This window comes from Oncorhynchus mykiss, chromosome 1, assembly GCF_057628025.1.
Source record: "Oncorhynchus mykiss isolate SJ-2025 chromosome 1, ASM5762802v1, whole genome shotgun sequence".
Lineage (NCBI taxonomy): Eukaryota > Metazoa > Chordata > Actinopteri > Salmoniformes > Salmonidae > Oncorhynchus > Oncorhynchus mykiss.
This window is the reverse complement of record NC_143022.1, coordinates 15653452-15679388: the sequence shown is the minus strand read 5'-3', so window position 1 is coordinate 15679388 and position 25937 is coordinate 15653452. Positions and strand designations below refer to the sequence as shown.

Below are 25937 nucleotides of genomic sequence, written 5' to 3'. Positions count from 1 at the left end.
CCCTGCACCATCTGTGGCCGCAGAGGGCACACTGCTGGTCGGTGCTGGGGAGGTTCCTCAGGGAGTCGAGGCAGCAGGCAGGGCACTATCGTGTCACCCCAGGTGAGTCGGCACCAGGCTCACCCAGAGCCCCCTGTTGCTCACATGTATGTGTTTATTAAATTTCCTGAGTTTTCCCCGCATTCCCAGCATAAGGCGCTCGTAGATTCAGGCGCAGCTGGGAATTTTATTGACCGTTCATTTGCTCATAGTTTAGGGATTCCCCTTGTTCCTGTGGATATACCCTTCCCTGTGCATGCCCTAGATAGTCGACCATTAGGGTCAGGGCTGATTAGGGAGGCGACCGCTCCACTAAGTATGGTTACGCAGGAGGGTCACAAGGAGAGAATCAGTCTCTTCCTTATTGATTCTTCTGCGTTTCCCATGGTGCTGGGCCTACCCTGGTTGGCCTGTCATGACCCCACTATTTCGTGAAAACATAGGGCTCTCAAGGGGTGGTCACGAGAGTGGTCAGGGAGGTGTATAGGAGTTTCCGTCGGTGCAACTACGGTGGAAAGTCCAGACCAGGTCTCCACCGTGCGCTTCCCCTCAGAATATGCCGATTTGACTCTCGCCTTCTGTAAGAAGGCGGCGACTCAATTACCACCCCATCGCCGGTGGGATTGTGCGATAAATCTCCTGGTAGACGCAGCACTTCCCAGGAGTCATGTGTATCCTCTGTCACAGGAGGAGATGGCGGCTATGGAAACATATGTCTCCGAATCCCTGGGGCAGGGATACAGTTGGCCCTCCACTTCACCTGCCTCCTCGAGTTTCTTTTTTTGTGAAGAAGGATGGAGGTCTGCGCCCGTGTATTAACTATCGAGGTATCAATCAGATCACAGTGAGGTACAGCTACCCGCTGCCTCTCATCGCCAGTGCGATCAAGTCAATGCACGGGCGTGCTTCTCCACAAAATTGGATCTCAGGAGCGCATACAACCTGGTGCGTATCCGGGAGGGGGACGACTGGAAGACGGCATTTAGTACCACCTCAGGGCACTATGAGTACCCCATCATGCCGTACGGGTTGATGAATGCTCCATCAATCTTCCATTCCTTTGTTGAAGAGATTTTCTGGGACCTGCACAGGAACCTGCAGGGTGTGGTGGTGTATATCGACAACATTCTGATATACTCCGCTACACGCGCCGAGCATGTGTCCCTGCTGCGCAGGGTGCTTGGTCGACTGTTGGAGCATGACCTGTACGTCAAGGTTGAGAAATGTCTGTTCTTCCAACAGTCCGTCTCCTTCCTAGGGTACCGCATTTCCACTTCAGGGGTGGAGATGGAGTGTGACTGCATTTCAGCGGTGCGTAATTGGTCGAGTCCCACCACGGTAAAGGAAGTGCAGCGGTTTCTAGGGTTTGCCAACTACTACCGGAGGTTTATCTGGGGTTTTGGTCAGGTAGCGGCTCCCATTAACTCAGTGCTGAAGGGGGGACCGCTGCTACTGCAGTGGTAGGCTGAGGCGGACAGGGCTTTTGGTCACCTGAAGGCTCCGTTTACCTTGGCTCCCGTGCTGGCTCATCTGGATCCCTCTTTGGCGTGTATAGTGGAGGTGGACGCGTCCGAGGCTGGGATAGGAGCCATGCTCTCTCAGCTCTCGGGCACGCCACCAAAGCGAAACTATGATGTGGGGGACCGAGAGCGGTTGGCTGTTGTCAAGGCTCTGAAGGCGTGGAGACATAGACTTGAGGGGGCTAAACACCCTTATCTCATCTGGAATGACCACTGCAATCTGGAGTACATCCGAGCGGCGAGGAGACTGAACCCTTGCCAGGCAAGGTGGGGCATGTTCTTTATACGTTTTGTTTTCACTCTGTCCTACAGATCAGGTTACCAGAACGCTAAGGCAGACGCACTTTCCCGGATGTATGACACAGAGGAGCGGTCCATGGATCACACTCCCATACCTCCGGCCTCTTGCCTGGTGGCATCGGTGGTGTGGAGCTGGACGCGGACATTGACCAGACGTTACGCACAGAGCACACTCCCCCCCCCCGGGGGACCGGGTCTGGCTCTCGACCCGAAACCTGCCCCTTCGCCTGCCCTGCCGGAAGCTGGGTCCGCGGTTTGTGGGGCCATTCAAAGTCCTGAGGAGACTGAACAAGGTATGTTACAGGTTACAGCTTCCCTCAGATTACCGTATTAATCCCTTGCACCATGTGTCTCTCCTCAGGCCGGTAGTGGCAGGTCCACTCCAGGAGTCTGAGGTGCGGGAGGTCCCTCCACCCCCTCTGGACATTGAGGAGGCCCCGGCGTATGCTGTTAGAGCCATCCTGGGCTCGAGGCGACGGGCGAGGGGCCTTCATTACCTCGTGGAGGGGTACGGTCCAGAGGAGATGCTGAGTGCCGGTGGAGGACGTCTTGGACTTTTCGTTGCTGCGGGAGTTCCACCGTCTCCATTCGGATCGCCCTGCGCCTCGTCCCTAGGTCTGTGTCGGTGCATTGCTGGAGTCGACTGTCACGACTTCCACTGAAGTCGGTCCCTCTCCTTGTTTCGCCTTTGTCTTACACACCTGGTTTCAATCCCGAAATTACTTGATCGTTATTTCACCCTCTGTTCCCCCATGTTTGTTTGTGAGTAATTGTTTATTGTATTGTGGTCCGTATTTGTGGGCTTGTGGCCTTTGTGGCAATACACAACGTGTATTGTGATATACACTGCTCAAAAAAATAAAGGGAACACTAAAATAACACCCTAGATCTGAATGAAATATTCTTATTAAATACTTTTTTCTTTACATAGTTGAATGTGCTGACAACAAAATCACAAAAATTATCAATGGAAATCAAATTTATCAACCCATGGAGGTCTGGATTTGGAGTCACACTCAAAATTAAAGTGGAAAACCACACTACAGGCTGATCCAACTAATGTAAATTCAATTTTTAAAAAAAAGTCAAAATAAGGCTCAGTAGTGTGTGTGGCCTTCACGTGCCTGTATAACCTCCCTACAACGCCTGGGCATGCTCCTGATGAGGTGGCAGATGGACTCCTGAGGGATCTCCTCCCAGACCTGGACTAAAGCATCCGCCAACTCCTGGACAGTCTGTGGTGCAACGTGGCATTGGTGGACGGAGCGAGACATGATGTCCCAGATGTGCTCAATTGGATTCAGGTCTGGGGAACGGGCGGGACAGTCCATAGCATCAATGCCTTCCTCTTGCAGGAACTGCTAACACACTCCAGACACATGAGGTCTAGCATTGTCTTGCACTAGGAGGAACCCAGGGCCAACCGCATCAGCATATGGTCTCACAAGGGGTCTGAGGATCTCATCTCGGTACCTAATGGCAGTCAGGCTACCTCTGGCGAGCACATGGAGGGCTGTGCGGCCCCCCCAAAGAAATGCCACCCCACACCATGACTGACCCACCGCCAAACAGGTCATTCTGGAGGATGTTGCAGGCAGCAGAACGTTCTCCACGGCATCTCCAGACTGTCACATGTGCTCAGTGTGAACCTGCTTTCATCTGTGAAGAGCACAGGGCGCCAGTGGCGAATTTGCCAATCTTGGTGTTCTCTGGCAAATGCCAAACGTCCTGCACGGAGTTGGGCTGTAAGCACAACCCCCACCTGTGGACATCGGGCCCTAATACCACCCTCATGGAGTCTGTTTCTGACCGCTTGAGCAGACACATGCACTTTTGTGGCCTGCTGGAGGTCATTTTGGAGGGCTCTGGCAGTGCTCCTCCTGCTTCTCCTTGCACAAAGGCGGAGGTAGCGGTCCTGCTGCTGGGTTGTTGCCCTCCTACGGCCTCCTCCACGTCTCCTGATGTACTGGCCTGTCTCCTGGTAGCGCCTCCATGCTCTGGACACTACGCTGACAGACACAGCAAACCTTCTTGCCAGAGCTCGCATTGATGTCCCATCCTGGATGAGCTGCACTACCTGACTTGTGTGGGTTGTAGACTCCGTCTCATGCGACCACTAGAGTGAAAGCACCGCCAGCATTCAAAAGTGACCAAAACATCAGCCAGGAAGCATAGGAACTGAGAAGTGGTCTGTGGTCCCCACCTGCAGAACCACTCCTTTATTGGGGGTGTCTTGCTAATTGCCTATAATTTCCACCTGTTGTCTATTCCATTTGCACAACAGCATGTGAAATGTATTGTCAATCAGTGTTGCTTCCTAAGTGGACAGTTTGATTTCACAGAAGTGTGATTGACTTGGAGTTACATTGTGTTGTTTAAGTGTTCCCTTTATTTTTTTTGAGCAGTGTATTTGAGTAAAATTGCTTTCATTACTCATTTCTGCCTGACTCATCTCACCAGCTGCACACAGACGCATTACTGTCTATGTAATCTGAGGGAAATGTGTGTCTCCAATATGGTCATTATTTTGGCAGGAGGTTAGGAAGTGCAGCTCAGTTTCCACCTCATTTTGTGGGCAGTGTGCACACAGCCTCTTTTTTCTTCAGAGGGTCTGCCTACGGCGGCCTTTCTCAATAGCAAAGCTATGCTCACTGGGTCTGTACATAGTAAAAGCTTTCTTTAAGTTTGGGTCAGTCACAGTGGTCAGGTATTCTGTTTAGGGCCAAATAGCATTCTAGTTTGCTCTGTTTTTTTGCTAATTACTTGACACATTAGAAATAATTATCTTTTTGTTTTCTCATGATTTGGTTGGGTCTAATTGTGTTGCTGTCCTGGGGCTCTGTGTGGTCTGTTTGTGTTTGTGAAAAGAGCCCCAGGACCAGCTTGCTTAGGGGACTCTTCTCCAGGGTAATTTCTCTGTAGGTGATGGCTTTGTTATGGAAGGTTTGGGAATCGCTTCCTTTTAGGTGGTTGTAGAATTGAACGGCTTTTTTCTGGATTTCGATAATTAGCGGGTATCGGCCTAATTCTGCTCTGGATTCATTATTTGGTGTTTTACGTTGTACACAGAGGATATTTCTGCAGAATCTCAATTTGGTGTTTGTCCCATTTTGTGTATTCTTGGTTGGTGACAACCATAAAGGGCAATGGGTTCTATAACTGATTCAAGGGCCTCCTTGGTTCTCTCTCTCTCCCCATCTCCTAACGCTGGGGCCGCCGCTACTAACTACTAACGCTGGGGCCGCCGCTACTAACTACTAACGCTGGTGCCGCCGCTACTAACTACTAACGCTGGGGCCGCCGCTACTAACTACTAACGCTGGGGCCGCCGCTACTAACTACTAACGCTGGGGCCGCCGCTACTAACTACAAACGCTGGGGCCGCCGCTACTAACTACTAACGCTGGGGCCGCCGCTACTAACTACTAACGCTGGGGCCGCCGCTACTAACTACTAACGCTGGGGCCGCCGCTACTAACTACTAACGCTGGGGCCGCCGCTACTAACTACTAACGCTGGGGCCGCCACTACTAACTACTAACGCTGGGGCCGCCACTACTAACTACTAACGCTGGGGCCGCCGCTACTAACGCTGGGGCCGCCGCTACAACTAACTACTAACGCTGGGGCCGCCGCTACAACTAACTACTAACGCTGGGGCCGCCAGTACTAACTACTAACGCTGGGGCCGCCAGTACTAACTACTAACGCTGGGGCTGCTACTACTAACTACTAACGCTGGGGCTGCTACTACTACTAATAACTACTAACGCTGGGGCTGCTACTACTACTAATAACTACTAACGCTGGGGCTGCTACTACTACTAATAACTACTAACGCTGGGGCTGCTGCTACTAACGCTGGGGCAGCTACTACTACTAATAACTACTAACGCTGGGGCTGCTGCTACTAACGCTGGGGCAGCTACTACTACTAATAACTACTAACGCTGGGGCTGCTACTACTACTGCTGCTACTAACGCTGGGGCCGCCGCTACTAACGCTGGGGCCGCCGCTACTAACTACTAACGCTGGGGCCGCCAGTCCTAACTACTAACGCTGGGGCCGCCAGTCCTAACTACTAACGCTGGGGCTGCTACTACTACTGCTGCTACTAAAGATGGCGCTACTACTACTGCTGCTACTAACGCTGGGGCTTCTACTACTACTGCTGCTACTAAAGATGGCGCTACTACTACTGCTGCTACTAACGCTGGGGCTTCTACTACTACTGCTGCACTAAAGATGGCGCTACTACTACTGCTGCTACTAACGCTGGGGCTTCTACTACTACGGCTGCTACTAAAGATGGTGCTACTACTACTGCTGCTACTAACGCTGGGGCTTCTACTACTACTAATAACTACTAACGCTGGGGCTGCTACTACTACTAATAACTACTGACGCTGGGGCTGCTACTACTACTGCTTCTACTAACGCTGGGGCTGCTGCTACTAACGCTGGGGCTGCTGCTACTAACGCTGGGGCTGCTGCTACTAACGCTGGGGCTGCTGCTACTAACGCTGGGGCTGCTGCTACTAACGCTGGGGCTGCTGCTACTAACGCTGGGGCTGCTGCTACTAACGCTGGGGCTGCTGCTACTAACGCTGGGGCTGCTGCTACTAACGCTGGGGCTGCTGCTACTACCGCTGGGGCTGCTGCTACTACCGCTGGGGCTGCTACTACTACTGCTGCTACTGCTGCTACTAACGCTGGGGCTGCTACTACTACTGCTGCTACTAACGCTGGGGCTGCTACTACTACTGCTGCTACTAACGCTGGGGCTGCTACTACTACTACTGCTGCTACTAACGCTGGGGCTGCTACTACTACTGCTGCTACTAACGCTGGGGCTGCTACTACTACTGCTGCTACTAACGCTGGGGCTGCTACTACTAACGCTGGGGCTGCTACTACTACTGCTGCTACTAACGCTGGGGCTGCTACTACTACTACTGCTGCTACTAAAGCTGGGGATGCTACTACTACTGCTGCTACTAACGCTGGGGCTGCTACTACTACTGCTGCTACTAACGCTGGGGCTGCTACTACTACTACTGCTGCTACTAAAGCTGGGGCTGCTACTACTGCTACTACTAACACGGGGGCTGCTACTACTACTACTGCTACTACTGCTGCTACTAAAGCTGGGGCTGCTACTACTAATGCTGGGGCTGCTACTACTACTGCTGCTACTAACGCTGGGGCTGCTACTACTACTGCTGCTACTAACGCTGGGGCTGCTACTACTAACGCTGGGGCTGCTACTACTACTGCTGCTACTAACACGGGGGCTGCTACTACTACTACTGCTGCTACTAAAGCTGGGGCTGCTACTACTAATGCTGGGGCTGCTACTACTACTGCTGCTACTAACGCTGGGGCTGCTACTACTAGCGCTGGGGCTGCTGCTACTAACGCTGGGGCTGCTACTACTAACGCTGGGGCTGCTACTACTACTGCTGCTACTAACGCTGGGGCTGCTACTACTACTGCTGCTACTAACGCTGGGGCTGCTACTACTACTACTGCTGCTACTAACGCTGGGGCTGCTACTACTAACGCTGGGGCTGCTACTACTACTGCTGCTACTAACGCTGGGGCTGCTACTACTACTACTGCTGCTACTAAAGCTGGGGATGCTACTACTACTGCTGCTACTAACGCTGGGGCTGCTACTACTACTGCTGCTACTAACGCTGGGGCTGCTACTACTACTACTGCTGCTACTAAAGCTGGGGCTGCTACTACTGCTACTACTAACACGGGGGCTGCTACTACTACTACTGCTACTACTGCTGCTACTAAAGCTGGGGCTGCTACTACTAATGCTGGGGCTGCTACTACTACTGCTGCTACTAACGCTGGGGCTGCTACTACTACTGCTGCTACTAACGCTGGGGCTGCTACTACTAACGCTGGGGCTGCTACTACTACTGCTGCTACTAACACGGGGGCTGCTACTACTACTACTGCTGCTACTAAAGCTGGGGCTGCTACTACTAATGCTGGGGCTGCTACTACTACTGCTGCTACTAACGCTGGGGCTGCTACTACTAGCGCTGGGGCTGCTGCTACTAACGCTGGGGCTGCTACTACTAACGCTGGGGCTGCTACTACTACTGCTGCTACTAACGCTGGGGCTGCTACTACTACTGCTGCTACTAACGCTGGGGCTGCTACTACTACTACTGCTGCTACTAAAGCTGGGGCTGCTACTACTGCTGCTACTAACGCTGGGGCTGCTACTACTACTGCTGCTACTAACGCTGGGGCTGCTACTACTACTGCTGCTACTAAAGCTGGGGCTGCTGCTACTAACGCTGGGGCTGCTACTACTACTGCTGCTACTAACGCTGGGGCTGCTACTACTAACGCTGGGGCTGCTACTACTACTGCTGCTACTAACACGGGGGCTGCTACTACTACTGCTGCTACTAACGCTGGGGCTGCTACTACTACTGCTGCTACTAACGCTGGGGCTGCTACTACTACTGCTGCTACTAACGCTGGGGCTGCTACTACTACTGCTGCTACTAACGCTGGGGCTGCTACTACTACTGCTGCTACTAAAGCTGGGGCTGCTACTACTAATGCTGGGGCTGCTACTACTACTGCTGCTACTAACGCTGGGGCTGCTACTACTACTGCTGCTACTAACGCTGGGGCTGCTACTACTAACGCTGGGGCTGCTACTACTACTGCTGCTACTAACACGGGGGCTGCTACTACTACTACTGCTGCTACTAAAGCTGGGGCTGCTACTACTAATGCTGGGGCTGCTACTACTACTGCTGCTACTAACGCTGGGGCTGCTACTACTACTGCTGCTACTAACGCTGGGGCTGCTACTACTACTGCTGCTACTAACGCTGGGGCTGCTACTACTAACGCTGGGGCTGCTACTACTAACGCTGGGGCTGCTGCTACTAACGCTGGGGCTGCTGCTACTAACGCTGGGGCTGCTACTACTAACGCTGGGGCTGCTACTACTACTGCTGCTACTAACGCTGGGGCTGCTACTACTACTGCTGCTACTAACGCTGGGGCTGCTACTACTACTGCTGCTACTAACGCTGGGGCTGCTACTACTACTACTGCTGCTGCTACTAACACTGGGGCAGCTGCTACTACTGCTGCTGCTACTAACGCTGGGGCTGCTGCTACTACTGCTGCTACTAACGCTGGGGCTGCTACTACTACTGCTGCTACTAACGCTGGGGCTGCTACTACTACTGCTGCTACTAACGCTGGGGCTGCTACTACTACTGCTGCTGCTACTAACACTGGGGCAGCTGCTACTACTACTACTACTACTAACGCTGGGGCTGCTACTACTACTGCTGCTACTAACACTGGAGCTGCTACTACTACTGCTGCTACTAACGCTGGGGCTGCTACTACTACTGCTGCTACTAACACTGGAGCTGCTACTACTACTGCTGCTACTAACACTGGAGCTGCTACTACTACTGCTGCTACTAAAACTGGAGCTGCTACTACTACTGCTGCTACTAAAACTGGAGCTGCTACTACTACTGCTGCTACTAACACTGGAGCTGCTACTACTGCTACTACTAACGCTGGGGCTGCTACTACTACTACTGCTGCTACTAACACGGGGGCTGCTACTACTGCTGCTACTAAAACTGGGGCTGCTACTACTACTACTGCTGCTACTACTACTACTACTGCTGCTACTAAAGCTGGGGCTGCTACTACTACTACTACTGCTGCTACTAAAGCTGGGGCTGCTACTACTACTACTACTACTAACAACTAAAGCTGGGGCTGCTACTACTACTACTACTGCTGCTATTACTACTGCTGCTACTAAAGCTGGGGCTGCTACTACTACTACTACTACTGCTACTAAAGCTGGGGCTGCTACTACTACTACTACTGCTACTAAAGCTGGGGCTGCTACTACTACTACTACTACTACTGCTACTAAAGCTGGGGCTGCTACTACTACTACTGCTACTAAACTGGGGCTGCTACTACTACTACTACTGCTGCTGCTACTACTGCTGCTACTACTACTGCTGCTACTAAAGCTGGGGCTGCTACTACTACTACTGCTACTAAAGCTGGGGCTGCTACTACTACTACTGCTACTAACGCTGGGGCTGCTACTACTACTACTGCTACTAAAGCTGGGGCTGCTACTACTACTGCTACTAAAGCTGGGGCTGCTACTACTACTGCTACTAACGCTGGGGCTGCTACTACTACTACTACTGCTACTAACGCTGGGGCTGCTACTACTACTGCTGCTACTAACGCTGGGGCTGCTACTACTACTGCTGCTACTAACGCTGGGGCTGCTACTACTACTGCTGCTACTAACGCTGGGGCTGCTACTACTACTACTGCTGCTGCTACTAACACTGGGGCAGCTGCTACTACTGCTGCTGCTACTAACGCTGGGGCTGCTGCTACTACTGCTGCTACTAACGCTGGGGCTGCTACTACTACTGCTGCTACTAACGCTGGGGCTGCTACTACTACTGCTGCTACTAACGCTGGGGCTGCTACTACTACTGCTGCTGCTACTAACACTGGGGCAGCTGCTACTACTACTACTACTACTAACGCTGGGGCTGCTACTACTACTGCTGCTACTAACACTGGAGCTGCTACTACTACTGCTGCTACTAACGCTGGGGCTGCTACTACTACTGCTGCTACTAACACTGGAGCTGCTACTACTACTGCTGCTACTAACACTGGAGCTGCTACTACTACTGCTGCTACTAAAACTGGAGCTGCTACTACTACTGCTGCTACTAAAACTGGAGCTGCTACTACTACTGCTGCTACTAACACTGGAGCTGCTACTACTGCTACTACTAACGCTGGGGCTGCTACTACTACTACTGCTGCTACTAAAACTGGAGCTGCTGCTACTACTGCTGCTACTAAAACTGGGGCTGCTACTACTACTACTGCTGCTACTACTACTACTACTGCTGCTACTAAAGCTGGGGCTGCTACTACTACTACTACTGCTGCTACTAAAGCTGGGGCTGCTACTACTACTACTACTACTAACAACTAAAGCTGGGGCTGCTACTACTACTACTACTGCTGCTATTACTACTGCTGCTACTAAAGCTGGGGCTGCTACTACTACTACTACTACTGCTACTAAAGCTGGGGCTGCTACTACTACTACTACTGCTACTAAAGCTGGGGCTGCTACTACTACTACTACTACTACTGCTACTAAAGCTGGGGCTGCTACTACTACTACTGCTACTAAACTGGGGCTGCTACTACTACTACTACTGCTGCTGCTACTACTGCTGCTACTACTACTGCTGCTACTAAAGCTGGGGCTGCTACTACTACTACTGCTACTAAAGCTGGGGCTGCTACTACTGCTACTAACGCTGGGGCTGCTACTACTACTGCTGCTACTAAAGCTGGGGCTGCTACTACTACTACTGCTACTAAAGCTGGGGCTGCTACTACTACTGCTACTAAAGCTGGGGCTGCTACTACTACTGCTACAAACGCTGGGGCTGCTACTACTACTACTACTGCTACTAACGCTGGGGCTGCTACTACTACTACTACTGCTGCTGCTACTACTGCTACTACTACTGCTGCTACTAAAGCTGGGGCTGCTACTACTACTGCTACTACTACTGCTACTAACGCTGGGGCTGCTACTACTACTGCTGCTACTAACGCTGGGGCTGCTACTACTACTACTGCTGCTACTAACGCTGGGGCTGCTACTACTACTACTGCTGCTACTAACGCTGGGGCTGCTACTACTACTGCTGCTACTAACGCTGGGGCTGCTACTACTACTGCTGCTACTAACGCTGGGGCTGCTACTACTACTGCTGCTACTAACGCTGGGGCTGCTACTACTACTGCTACTAAAGCTGGGGCTGCTACTACTACTACTACTACTACTAAAGCTCGGGCTGCTACTACTACTGCTGCTACTCACACTGGAGCTACTACTACTGCTGCTACTAACGCTGGGGCTGCTGCTACTACTACTACTGCTGCTACTAACGCTGGGGCTGCTACTACTAATGCTGGGGCTGCTACTACTACTGCTGCTACTACTAACGCTGGGGCTGCTACTACTACTACTAACGCTGGGGCTGCTGCTACTACTAACGCTGGGGCTGCTACTACTACTACTACTACTAACACTGGGGCTGCTACTACTGCTGCTACTAACACTAGGACTACTAACGCTGGGACTGGGACTACTAACGCTGGGACTGCTACTACTAAGTACTACTACTAATGCTGGGACTGCTCTGCTAGGCCTTCTGTAGTCTGATAAGAGCTGTTATGTGGACAGTGTTAGTGGAGGAGAGAATGGTATAGTGAGAGATAGACAGGGTGTCGTCTCTGTGTGTGAATATGCGTGCATGTGAGAGGGTAATCTGTACCGTGTGAGTGGGGCAAGGGGAGCTCTTGGACAGGGGTTGGGTGGTGTTGTGCTGGAAAGTGATGGTGGTGGCTTCGTGGCAAGGCTCCAGGGTGGGGTCCTCGTCCTCTATTTCCATTCCCTCGCCGAACACGCCTTCGCCCAGATAGAGGCTCACTGGGTTGAACTGGTTACACAACTGAGAGGACAGATGGGATGAAGAGAAGGTTATGGGAGATTGCATTGGATGATTGAATAACTAAATGGGAAATGCCTTGACATTTGATAGGTTTGTATGTTCAGCACGTGACTGACCGCTGCGCTGACGGTGGGTGCGCAGCAGAGCCCATGGCCCTGGGCCTGCAGGGCGCTGTGGATGTACACATCCTCCTCGGTGTGTGTGTCGCACAGAAAGAGCTGCAGGAAGTCGGCATGGTAGCCATGCAGGGCTGCCACCAGGGTACGGTCACAACATAGCTTCTGGAAGGAGGTCTTGGCGTTGGCACTCCAGCTGCCCTGGGAGGAGAAACACACGGTGGGTTTCAGTATTTCTCAGACCAGAGACTATGTATTAAGAGGGCGGGTTTCAGTACTTCTCAGACCAGAGACTGTATGTATTAAGAGGGCAGGTTTCAGTACTTCTCAGACCAGAGACTGTATGTATTAAGAAGGCGGGTTTCAGTACTTCTCAGACCAGAGACTGTATGTATTAAGAGGGCAGGTTTCAGTATTTCTCAGACCAGAGACTGTATGTATTAAGAGGGCAGGTTTCAGTACTTCTCAGACCAGAGACTGTATGTCTTAAGAGGGCAGGTTTCAGTACTTCTCAGACCAGAGACTGTATGTATTAAGAGGGCAAGTTTCAGTATTTCTCAGACCAGAGACTGTATGTATTAAGCCTCTCAGAGAAGTAGTACTGATATAGGATTTGTTTGAAATTATATGGACAGCGGGGTGGGGGGGATCTGATCCTAAATCAGTAATCATACTCGAGACACTTAATTCATAAATCTGGGTCCACGGAAGGTAGATTGTGTAAACAGTCGCGTAGAAGGTCTTACACCGAAAGGCTTGATTCCAGCCAGCGATGACGGGACTGCTTGTGCTGGGAGCTCTGAATAACAAGACCTGAGGGGGATAGACAAAACTCTCTCTGTTACCACCTTGCACAGAGTAACGCATTGATCAACACATGGTGACATCAGATACTAGGGATACAAACAGTCACTTCCAATACCTTTCCTTCTCAGTTCTACAGCTGATGATTAGTGGGCAAAAGAAAGGAAAACATTGTCTTCATCCCAAATGACACCCTATTCCCTTTTCAGTGCACTACCTATCCAGTCCTCTCAGATCTAGACAAGATCTTAGACAAGTGCCTAAGGAGTAGGGGTCTAGGGTTCTGGACATGACAACAGGCTACGTCCCAAATTACACACTACCTATCCAGTCCTTTCAGATCTATGCCACAGGCAAGGGGAAAGGGGTTGGTTGTGGACAGGGGATTTGTCCCAAATGGCTGGTCAATAGTAGTGTATGATATACAGGGTTCATACACATTTTGACAGATGGAATTTCATGACTTTTGACCAAATTTTAACCAAACAACCAAACACGTATTATGCCTTTTGAAATCATTCGCTGATTCAATATATCAAAGATGAAATGGCAATGGTAGGCTACAAATCTTTATATTCAACCAGACCAAAAATGGACTTGAGGAAATGTAACTTCGCTATGCATCTTAGCTAACTTAGAATAAGTGTTTACTTAGCAGGCTGACAAGCATCTATTGAGTTGCAATGTCCCCTACATTGGATGTCCAAATCAACTGGAAGTATCTACAAAACTAGTTTTGAAGCCACATAATCCAAAAGAAAGGCTAGAATTTTTTTTTCTAAAATTACTGTTTGCGATTCTCATGATTCGATTCACCGCAATTGAACCGAATCCCAACTAATACAACGCCGTGAATTGTTTGTTTCGTTAAAAAGGTTAACTTTCTATGTCCTTGTTCGCAATTGTCGTTGGAGAGTTTTTTGGAACAAAAAATTAATTCACGCTAATAATAGGTTAACAGTTAACGAGCGGGTACAAGATGTGTTTTGAATTGGCTACCAAGTTATTAGTCTGTTCTCCATCATATTCTAAAGGCCTACCTGCTGCTGCAATGTCCGACTGCCCCTCTAACATAGACGCACTAAAGATCCTGGCTGATATGATAATGTGCCTAAATAAATTACATTAACAGACATTTTGAAATTAATTACCATTATTTTTCCAAAGCGTTTCAGATTTGATCAATTCCCAAAACTTTTCCAGGACTGGAAAACATCATTTTAAAATGTTATGACTTTTCCAGGATTTTCATGACCTTACAAACCCTGTATATAGGAAATATGGTGTCATTTGGCCACAGTCCTACTTGAGGAAGTTGAGGCTGCTCCTCTGGACAGTGGTGAGGTCTCCAAAGTCCACGTAGTAGACCTCTGCATGGGTGTTGTTGAGGACACGGTGAACCACCACGCGGTAGAACCAGATGCCCTGGGGCGCCACGCAGCACACCTGGCCTGTACGCACGTAGCGCTCCGGTAGACGGTAACGCTCCAACACCTCGGGACAGGTGTAGCAGCTCCTGGAGGGAGGGAGGACAAGAGAGCACCACCACATAGCATTCAGTTGCTTACACCCCAAGTCTCTTCTCTTTCATGTGCATTGACCTAAAAACACATGAGCTAGTTGAGGGTAACACAGTGGAAGACTACTAGATATGAACAGTTACTGCACATTCATACCAAATAAGCCAATTGGACTACATGTCAAATCCCAGCCAATGAGGCAGGGAAGCCTCTCCTCCCTATCCCTCCAGTCCAGCAGAGGGCTGTTGTTCACCTCATCTCAATCATCATGTTCTCCAGGGCGCGGGCCTCTTGGCTCTCATCAAAGCGGATGTAGAAGTTCGAGGGAGACTCCACATGCTCCACCAGCACGGCCACCAGCTCCCGAGGGCCCCTGCACGTGGGGGCCCTCAGCCTCTGGCCCCGCATGGCGTCCGGGGGAATCACCGCCCCACGCCGACAACGCACCGGCAACGAGCCGTACATATCCACCATCTGAGGGAAGCAGCCATAAACAGAATATGTGTGTACACTCTCATGCATGTGAACAAGTATACATAAACACATTCTACACAGATATGGACCATAGTGAGACAGATTTTCCTGTCTGTTAAACAGGCTTTCATTTGTGCCCAGCACGTACACACTAAATTTATTTTATCAGGACTTTGAGCGTTGTGACCTGCCTTTCCCCAGGCTCCAGCTCACCTGGTAGGAGGTCTTGGTGGTGATGCGGAGCTCCAGGTCTTCCTCCAAGTTGGGCTTGGTCTCGCCTCCCTCTCCCTCCCAGGGAGACTCCCCACAGCTGAAGTAGTAGCCCGTACCTGACGGGTTCAGAGCCTTGACACCCTCAACGGGGCCTTCGGGCTCCGCCGTTCCTACCACACAAATAATACCAAAGTGACATATTGAATGAGATCAGTCATGACACACTTACACCCAAAAATACCTGTTTTGTTGAATCTTAAATGGGCAGCAAAAGTTAGACTTTTTGGTTATAACAATGAGTTAGTAATCAATCAAAATGTGATTGTCCTAAACTATCATATGGCTAGGAATAAAGTGGATAGGTGTTGTGTGTGAGCCAGATATTTCCCTCTAACCACTGATCTAAGGTCAGATATTTGTTTACCCCCCTGATGGTTCATTTGAGGATTGGTAATGGTGTAATCTGATCCTAGGTTAAAGCCAGAGGAGTGTAGCAGACCTGGTTGTTGAGGCGTTGTGTGTCCAGGGGCATTCTGGATGTCCATGACCACCCAGTGGTTGCCCTCGTCGCCCGCCATGGGCCGCAGGTAGAGCGTGTCGCTCAGGGCGCCCACCATCTCCGTGGTACTCAGGAAGCCACTCTGGACCACCGGCAGCTCCTCCCCAAACACCCTCTGGGGTCAACCGTGGGTCATAAGGGCAACAAAGGTCAGAGCAACATACAAGACACTAACAAGAAGTAATACTTGGTGATTTAAAAAACTAAAAAATGATTAGTCTTCATTCGGCATTGGTTAGTATGTAGGCATTCCAAAGGAAATTTATTTGATTTGTCAGTATAAAATACCTTGAATTCTGCAGGGAGATCGTGGACGGACAGTCCCTCACTGTTTTGGGCTACAACCTATATGGAAGGTTCGATCGTGTTAGAATCTCTACTGTCATTAGATGGATTTGGTATTTAGGTGAAGACAGCATGTGTCCCAAATGGCACCCTATTCCTTATATAGTGCCCTGGTCAATAGTAGTGTACTATATGAACCCTGGTAAAATTGGGCTTGGTCAATAGTAGTGTACTATATGAACCCTGGTAAAATTGGCCCTGGTCAATAGTAGTGTACTATATGAACCCTGGTAAAATTGGCCCTGGTCAATAGTAGTGTACTATAAAGGGAATAGGGTGCTCATTGGGATGCATCCCGTGGACTGACCTGGCGAAGCTTGGCCTTTACTTCTGGACTGACAGTGCCCGCTTCCCCGTTCTCCAGAATACGCTGCCTAAGCTCCTCCTCCAGCTGCAGATGCCAATCAACACAAGCAAAACATGACAAGGGGGAGGGGCTACAAGGCATTTGTTCTACTTTTCACTACTGCTATTCAGAAGCACATTCGATTCCCTTCTCTAAAAATCAGCACAGACCCAATATACAGCACAGTAACTTGGTTGTAAGCCTGATGTTGGCAGATCTAAATGTTACGTTGGCAGGCTGTGCACCCAATCAAAAACAAGATCACGGGGGAAACTATTTTTACGTGGCTGAACACACACACCACAGAGCTACAGACAGCAGTGTACACACCTTGATGACACACTTCTGAAACAGTTGTCCATCCTGCGTGGGTTCAGGTTCAGGCTGTGGTATTGTGTAATCCATTGGCAGAGAGCCCTGGTCTCCCTCTGGGCTGTTAAGGACTGCAGCCTCAGGGAGTGGCGCTGGTACCACAAGATTCTGAGTATTGGACACTGGATTCGGAGTACTGGACTCCGTGGTGTGTCTTTCTACTGGGACTGGATATATATATATAAAACTTTTTTTTGTTTTTTTATCAATGTGTACTGTACATGAGCAGCAATCAATTAAATTAAACACTATATGCTTAAAATTGAGTTATAGCTTTCACTGTGGGACCAACCAACCTGAGTTTGTCTGGGTCATCTGCCTTACGATAGGAACAGTTTTGAAGGTCTGCTTCAATGGGAATAACGGCTTTATGGGTCCAGTCCTCCGTGATGCCACCACTGCCCCCCTGAGGGACAGCTGGGAGCCCATCCTGCTTTGTGTGACTGCCACCAGGTCGGCGGCCGCCGCCAGCATCTCGGCGATGGAATAGAAACCGTAGTTGTTGACACGTAAAGGGAAGCCGAAGCGGCGGACGAAGGCTGTCTCCAGCTCCGATAAACCCACGGCCCCATGGGAGAGCAGCTGGTGGAGCTGGGCCCGGAGTTGAGCCGGCAGGGCCGGGGGTGCACGGCCACGCCGCGGCAGGACCATGGGGTTGTGATGCTGGTAGCGTGGGGAGAAGAAGCCCACACCGCCACGCTGAGCAGGGGTCTTCTTGGCACTGCGCTGCTTGGCCACCAACTCCACTATGCCTCTGGTGGTATCATCAGCCACCGCTGCAGAATGGGGAAAAAAAGATGCACTGGTGAAAAAAATAGAACCCCCTCCCCGCAAGGCAGGAGGGCCCACAGGCTCTGGGCCCCCCCCCCCCAAAAAAATCAACAAATAATGTTGGTTGGGACCCCCTGGAGGTCACCCCCCCCCCCCCCCCCCTCCTTCCCAGATAGCATATGAACAGAACAGGTCATAAGCCATGGCAAAAATGTTTAGAATTACAGAACATTTGCTGTAAAATATTTTCGCTCAAACCTCAATGCAAAAAGGCCTTGCTCAGACCTTGCGGAAAACTACCTTGAAACTACGGTATGCCACTGGAGTGATGGGTTGATATGCTTGAGTTGAATTGATATCTGTGTTCTGGTATATTCTTCCTCTCCTGATACTGTGCATACTATACTCAAGCACGAGGGAAAATGTAACTCTTGTCAACAAATATGAAAACTATAGCATGCTGTGTGCCAAAACAATTCTGCCTATAATGTCACGTGTTAAAGACAAAACAAACTTGCTTTGACATAACAGTCAGCAAATCAACAGTGGGACGAGTACTCAGTACTTACCCTTCAGCACTATGCTGCCATCTCCCAGATAGAGGATATGCACCACGTCGGGCATCTCGCGGATCATGTCCAGCACGTTGCGGAAGCCAAGGATCCTCAGGGGCATGGGGTGGCCCAGCATGTTGATGTAGTCTCTCTTCAACTGATCTGGGGTCAGGCCCTGCTTGGCTGAGATGAGCAGGGAGCGCACATCCTTCTTCAGGCTCGAAAGCAACTGCTCCTGGGTCATTCTGCGAGACTTGACAGAGGCTACAGTTTAGCTAACTAATGCATTTTCTGAACAATAAACACTGAAATGTGCAAATAATCCACCCCCCATTGGACCAACTAGCTAATTAGGCTAACGACTGTTACAAGCGGTCACAATGTGAAACGTATTTCATCAAAGTACTGTAGGTTGTTCACAAAAAAAAGATGAAATAGGCTAGCCAGTCTAACAAGCATTCAGTTTCCATATTTTAGCTAACTTACACTAACAACTCGTGAAGACCAACCTTTCCTACAGGTCAATCAGCCTGTCAATTTATTCCACGGTACTCGTCTGAACTCTGCAGGTGCAGATAAATTAATGGATTCAATTCGTTAACAGCATGTAGCCAACACTGTCCAAATAGCATCAATTAGCACAGCTGAAACAGGTTAGATTTAGATTTAAAAAAATCTAAATTAATCTTTAAGTAGTAATCTTCTAACTGTATGGCTCGTGATGTGCTCTGATTTTGTCTCGCTAGTGTGGTGGAATGTATCTATGGTCCAGCACGTTACTAACGCCCTGCACCAGAGATACATTCCACTTAGCTCTGGTGCAGGGCGTTAGTAACGTGCTGGACCAGAGATACATTCCACTTAGCTCTGGTGCAGGGCGTTAGTAACGTGCTGCACCAGAGATACATTCCACTTAGCTCTGGTGCAGGGCGTTAGTAACGTGCTGGACCAGAGATACATTCCACTTAGCTCTGGTGCAGGGCGTTAGTAACGTGCTGCACCAGAGATACATTCCACTTAGCTCTGGTGCAGGGCGTTAGTAACGTGCTGCACCAGAGATACATTCCACTTAGCTCTGGTGCAGGGCGTTAGTAACGTGCTGGACCAGAGATACATTCCACTTAGCTCTGGTGTAGGGCGTTAGTAACGTGCTGCACCAGAGATACATTCCACTTAGCTCTGGTGCAGGGCGTTAGTAACGTGCTGGACCAGAGATACATTCCACTTAGCTCTGGTGCAGGGCGTTGGTAACGTGCTGGACCAGAGATACATTCCACTTAGCTCTGGTGCAGGGCGTTAGTAACGTGCTGGACCAGAGATACATTCCACCACACTAGCGAGACAAAAGCAGAGCACGTCACGAGCCATACAGTTAGAAGATAACTACTTAAATATTAATTTAGATTTTTTTAAATGCATTTGGCTTATTCACACCTAGTAGTCTCAGATCACATGTTTTCTTCCAAAGCTGTGCAATATATAGGAACATTGAATGGTTTACCCACTTAAGACACATTTTCTCGAATCACGAACACTCACGTGTACGTGCAAGTATGGCGAGCAAATACAGACAAAATCACTTCCAAAATCATGATTAACCTTGTTATTGCCATGGCAAGTTGCTTAACGTTATCAAAAGTTATTACATACATCTACAAAAGTTACTACAACTATGAATACAATACAATTATTATATTAAAACAATGAATTATTTCAAAAGCTGAAACAACGGAGCCATAATTAATAGCCTAATATTAATGAACAATAATAAGACATATGAATGACAGACTATTCAATAATTTGTTCATCAAATCTAATAATTTCGAATAAACTAAAATACTTTGTTTCTTGGCTTAGGTGAGGGCCTTGATGAGAATTCATTACAGATGGGGAAATGTAGGTCAAATACTTAATTTACAGTTTAATTAAATTATGTCTGGGGGGATGTGTGCCTTTCCTGTACTAAAAACCAACACCTTTTTGGAAAAGACAAACATCTGAGTCTGCACATTCCCAACAGTGACTCCCAGACCCAAGCACAAACATCCGAGTCTGCACATTCCCAACAGTGACTCCCAGACCCAAGCACAAACATCCGAGTCTGCACATTCCCAACAGTGACTCCCAGACCCAAGCACAAACATCCGAGTCTGCACATTCCCAACAGTGACTCCCAGACCCAAGCACAAACATCCGAGTCTGCACATTCCCAACAGTGACTCCCAGACCCAAGCACAAACATCTGAGTCTGCACATTCCTAACAGTGACTCCCAGACCCAAGCACAAACATCTGAGTCTGCACATTCCCAACAGTGACTCCCAGACCCAAGCACAAACATCTGAGTCTGCACATTCCTAACAGTGACTCCCAGACCCAAGCACAAACATCTGAGTCTGCACATTCCTAACAGTGACTCCCAGACCCAAGCACAAACATCTGAGTGTGCACATTCCCAACAGTGACTCCCAGACCCAAGCACAAAGATCTTCAAAGTAATCCCTTTTCCAATGATATTCCTCACATGACTGGGTATGATCATGTAAACAAAACAAAAAATTACAACTTATATTTCAAACTAGCATTCCTTGACAAAGGCCTCCTTCCTGTCCTACAGGTGATCACAACTGAGGAAGGGAGGGCCGTTGAAACCAAGACAGCCACTCAAACAGCAAACCAACTAGCAACAAGCTTTGGGTTGCAAGCTTCTCACCAGCCACAGACATGCCAAGAGGGATGGAGAAACACCCGGAGTCAGCTTCCCCTCGCCGCGGGCATGGAAGATGGCGAAGAGAGAACATTCTGGGTCCCCGACTTTCAGTGGCCGCGGTCACAGGGGCACCAAGACAGTGAGGCTCCCTGAGGAACATGAGGAAGGTAGTACCAAGAGGGATTACCCAGGAGACCAAGGGAGAGGAAGAGATAGAAGACAGGCCAGTCATGTCCACCTCAACTGTTGTGGACGTGCATAGCGTGAGAGAGAACGTGAGCGGAGAGGAGAACAAAGAGTTTATGGCCTTAATAGAGAGTGAATGGCAGGAGGAGGAAGGTAAGAAATTATCAATATCTTAAATGTCACTATAAACTGGTTGGTTCGAGTGCTGAATGCTGATTGGCTGACAGCCATGATATATCAGACCGTATACTACGGGAATGACAAAACATGTATTTATACTGCTCTAATTATGTTGGTAACCAGTTTATTTTATTTTTTATTTCACCTTTATTTAACCAGGTAGGCCAGTTAAGAGCAAGTACACATTTACAATTGCGACCTGGCCAAGATAAAGCAAAGCCGTTCGACAAATACAACAACACAGAGTTACACATGGAGTAAAACAAACATACAGTCAATAATACAGTAGAAAAATAAGTCTATATACAATGTGAGCAAATGAGGTGAGATAAGGGAGGTAAAGGCAAAAAAGGCCATGGTGGCGAAGTAAATACAATATAGCAAGTAAAACACTGGAATGGTAGATTTGCAGTGGAATAATGTGCAAAGTAGAAATATAAATAATGGGGTGCAAAGGAGCAAAATAAATAAATAAATAAATACAGTAGGGGACGAGGTAGTTTTTTGGGCAAAATTATAGATGGGCTATGTACAGGTGCAGTAATCTGTGAGCTGCTCTGACAGCTGGTGCTTAAAGCTAGTGAGGGAGATAAGTGTTTCCAGTTTCAGAGATTTTTGTAGTTCGTTCCAATCATTGGCAGCAGAGAACTGGAAGGAGAGGCGGCCAAAGGAGGAATTGGTTTTGGGGGTGACCAGAGAGATATACCTGCTGGAACGCGTGCTACAGGTGGGTGCTGCTATGGAGACCAGTGAGCTGAAATAAGGGGGGACTTTACCTAGCAGGGTCTTTTAGATGACCTGGAGCCAGTGGGTTTGGCGACAAGTGAAGTGAAGGATGCTTTGTCGCGAAATAGGAAGCCGATTCTAGATTTAACTTTTGATTGGAGATGTTTGATGTGAGTCTGGAAGGAGAGTTTACAGTCTAACCAGACACCTAGGTATTTGTAGTTGTCCACATATTCTAAGTCAGAGCCGTCCAGAGTAGTGATGCTGGATGGGCGGGAGGGTGCAGGCAGTGATCGGTTGAAAAGCATGCGTTTAGTTTTACTTGTATTTAAGAGCAGTTGGAGGCCACGGAAGGAGAGTTGTATGGCATTGAAGCTCGTCTGGAGGGTTGTTAACACAGTGTCCAAAGAACGGCCAGAAGTATACAGAATGGTGTCGTCTGCGTAGAGGTGGTTCAGAGACTCCCCAGCAGCAAGAGCGACATCATTGATGTATACAGAGAAGAGAGTCGGCCCAAGAATTGAACCCTGTGGCACCCCCATAGAGACTGCCAGAGGCCTGAACAACAGGCCATCCGATTTGACACACTGAACTCTATCAGAGAAGTAGTTAGTGAACAGTTGAGGCAGTCATTTGAGAAACCAAAGCTATCGAGTCTGCCGATGAGGATGTGGTGATTGACAGAGTCGAAAGTCTTGGCCAGGTCAATGAATACGGCTGCACAGTATAGTTTCTTATCGATGGCGGTTAAGATATCGTTTAGTACCTTGAGCGTGGCTGAGATGCCCTCATGATCAGCTCTGAAACCAGATTGCGTAGCGCAGAAGGTTGCATGGGATTCTAAATGGTCGGTAATCTGTTTGTTGACTTGCCTTTCGAAGACCTTAGAAAGGCAGGGTAGGATGGATATAGGTCTGTAGCAGTTTGGGTCTAGAGTGTCTCCCCCTTTGAAGAGGGGGATGACCGCAGCTGCTTTCCAATCTTTGGGAATCTCTGACGACACGAAAGAGAAGTTGAACAGGCTAGTAATAGGGGTTTCAACAATTTTGGCAGCTAGTTTTAGAAAGAAAGGGTCCAGATTGTCTAGTCCGGCTGATTTGTAGGGGTCCAGATTTTGCAGCGCTTTCAGAACATCAGCTGACTGGATTTGGGAGAAGGAGAAATGGGGAAGGCTTGGGCGAGTTGCTGTGGGGGGTGCAGTGCTGTTGACTGGGGTAGGGGTAGCCAGGTGGAAAGCATGGCCAGCTGTAGAAAAATGCTTATTGAAATTCTCAATTATAGTGGATTTTTTAGCTGCCCACTGCAGTGATGAGTGGAGGTTGTTTGACCGCTGACCCATTACAGATGCAGGCAATGAGGCAGTGATCGCTGAGATCTTGGTTGAAAACAACAGAGGTGTATTTAGAGGGCAAGTTGGTTAGGATGATATCTACGAGGGTGCCCGTGTTTACGGCTTTGGGGTGGTACCTGGTAGGTTCATTGATCATTTGTGTGAGATTGAGGGCATCAAGCTTAGATTGTAGGATGGCTGGGGTGTTAAGCATGTCCCAGTTTAGGTCACCTAGCAGCACGAGCTCTGAAGATAGATGGGGGGCAATCAGTTCAGACATATACACTGTGTTGATTGACAGGTTGTGAGGGAGCATGAGAGAGCTGTGATCTTCACTTACTGCGAGTGAGACCCAGGGGACTTGTTATTATAATATTATTTGATGACTCATTGAACGAGTCATTCATAGTTTCTACGAATAATTGGATTGTCTTGGGGACACACCTTGCGGGTTACTCATAAAATGGTGACACAGGAAAACACAATGACAAAAAAAAAATGAGAACATGGAAGAATTGTCTTAGGCGAGATGACACATGCCTCAAACAAATCTCTCTGAATTTCTCAAATGGGTTTAAAATGGATTTGAAAAGGCAACTGGTAAGATTTACCACAGCACAAGTCTTGTGAACAACCTCCATTGTCCATATGTTCATTATACTGTACACTACACAGTAAGTCAGTACCTCTCCAATCCTTATCTACTGCTTCCGGGACCAAGGCCTACTTTTATACCTCCCACTCCTCTATGTTTTTTAGAAAGTGGAAATCCTTCCAAAAATGCTCAATTGTTATCCAATTGGTCACAGTACGGTAACTCCTCTGACAACTCTACAGAGAAACACAAACTACATCAAATATTAAAATATAATTTTCTCTGAGCATGAATCTTTTCCAGGTGGTAACCAAGGATCTGATGAGCAGGGAATGTTATATTTACTGAAAGGAGAACATGGCTCTATGCTGGACTGCCCTGTCAAGTGTGAGTACCGTGCTGCAGGTGACAGACAGAGATGTTTACATTTAAGTGAGATCCAGGTACCTAACCTACAGTTCACTCTTTGATACAGGTCTGTATACCTGAGATCAGATACTATTTAAAATTGTTCAAATACTGTTTGCTCAGTCTAACCTAACTAGAGTGCCAGATAGGTGGGGTTTACAGTTTGAACTATCCAATTGGTCCATTAATTGGTCCATTAAGCCAAGCAAGCTCTGAATGGATGGTGGTATATATTCTCAACACTAGAGTGAATCATGCTGCCTTCTATATCTACATGTGGCTATTGATTCTGTAGCTTGCCAATGTGGGATCAAGATGGACAGAGCAAAAATGTAAGACTATCATCAATGACTAATTACAAATGGGCATTTGTAACATTTCCTGAACAAAACAACTTTTCAAAGGCTGGTTCGTTTTCAAAGGCTGGTGTCGTAAAACATTCTGTGAATGGAGCAGGTACATGTTGGAATTTCCAAAAACATGTGTCCACTGTGTGCGCATTTCACCATTGTGATGGACTGAAAGGGTGGGTGTGTGAAGGCCGTTCTATTCCTGCTCGTTGGCGACATCTGCTGGCCAGAAGAGAGGTAGACCTGGAAGGGTAAGAGCCTAATGACACACACCAGAATAAAGCTTAGCTTGGAGGTTGGGTGGTGTTATTATTTTTTACCTGGCTTTAGCCAGATCTGTTTTTGGTCTGGAGCAGCAAGAGCTGACATACAAAGCCCTCCAACGCTGGGAGGGATCTCGAACCCAACTGGACAGGAACCTACCGGATGTTATTTGGCCCTAGACCTGACCCCAGTAAGATTAAGCCTGTTGGATTTCTGTTTTCTTTTGTTGGATATGCCGGTAAACAGCTTAGCTGTCCGGTAGCAGAGGGACCGGAAGACCCGTGTAGAAAGGCTCAAAGAAGAGCTAGGTTTTGGTTTTATTGTTTTCCGGCGCTATGGCGTTTTCCAGGAGAAAGGTCAAAATTGGTCTACGCTTGTGTTACTTCACACTCTAGTCACTTGCTGGCCAGCCCCCCACCGCTACACCGTGTTCAATTCAGAGAGGACCTTCGTCTCCCCATTGAGCTGCAGCATAGTCTAGCTGTAGAGGCTGAGACAAGCCCAAATAAAAGTACGGAATGAAAGAGGTGTGTGTGTCCAGGCATCAACGTATGTCAGAATGGAGGAATGATAAACATAAAAAGCCAAACAGCAAGCATTGCCAACCCTAGCATCCCCTCCTCCCTGTCCTGTAGGTGATTGTTGCAGCCTGTG

The 25937-nt window shown here is 48.8% G+C and overlaps 1 protein-coding gene across 2 annotated transcripts in view; it reads right to left on the bottom strand.

Moving 5' to 3' along the window:
• The window catches only part of LOC110486273 (tudor domain-containing protein 5), a 53784-nt gene extending 34459 nt beyond the window's left edge, over positions 1-19325 (bottom strand). Inside the window, exons 1-13 of one of the 2 annotated variants that reach the window (XM_036947346.2) lie at positions 19045-19325; positions 18551-18788; positions 17507-17986; positions 17169-17377; positions 16800-16883; positions 16436-16492; positions 16088-16262; positions 15589-15758; positions 15155-15375; positions 14688-14897; positions 13324-13390; positions 12578-12778; positions 12285-12461 (exon numbers count right to left, since the gene is read on the bottom strand). In XM_036947346.2, coding sequence (XP_036803241.1) covers positions 12285-12461; positions 12578-12778; positions 13324-13390; positions 14688-14897; positions 15155-15375; positions 15589-15758; positions 16088-16262; positions 16436-16492; positions 16800-16883; positions 17169-17377; positions 17507-17986; positions 18551-18779 — 2280 coding nt within the window. In that variant the 5' untranslated portion in view covers positions 18780-18788; positions 19045-19325. Of the gene's footprint in view, positions 1-12284; positions 12462-12577; positions 12779-13323; positions 13391-14687; positions 14898-15154; positions 15376-15588; positions 15759-16087; positions 16263-16435; positions 16493-16799; positions 16884-17168; positions 17378-17506; positions 17987-18550; positions 18789-19021 lie in introns of both variants that reach the window. The other variant, XM_036947319.2, reaches the window with a different exon arrangement.
• Between the last annotated feature and the right edge of the window lie 6612 nt (positions 19326-25937).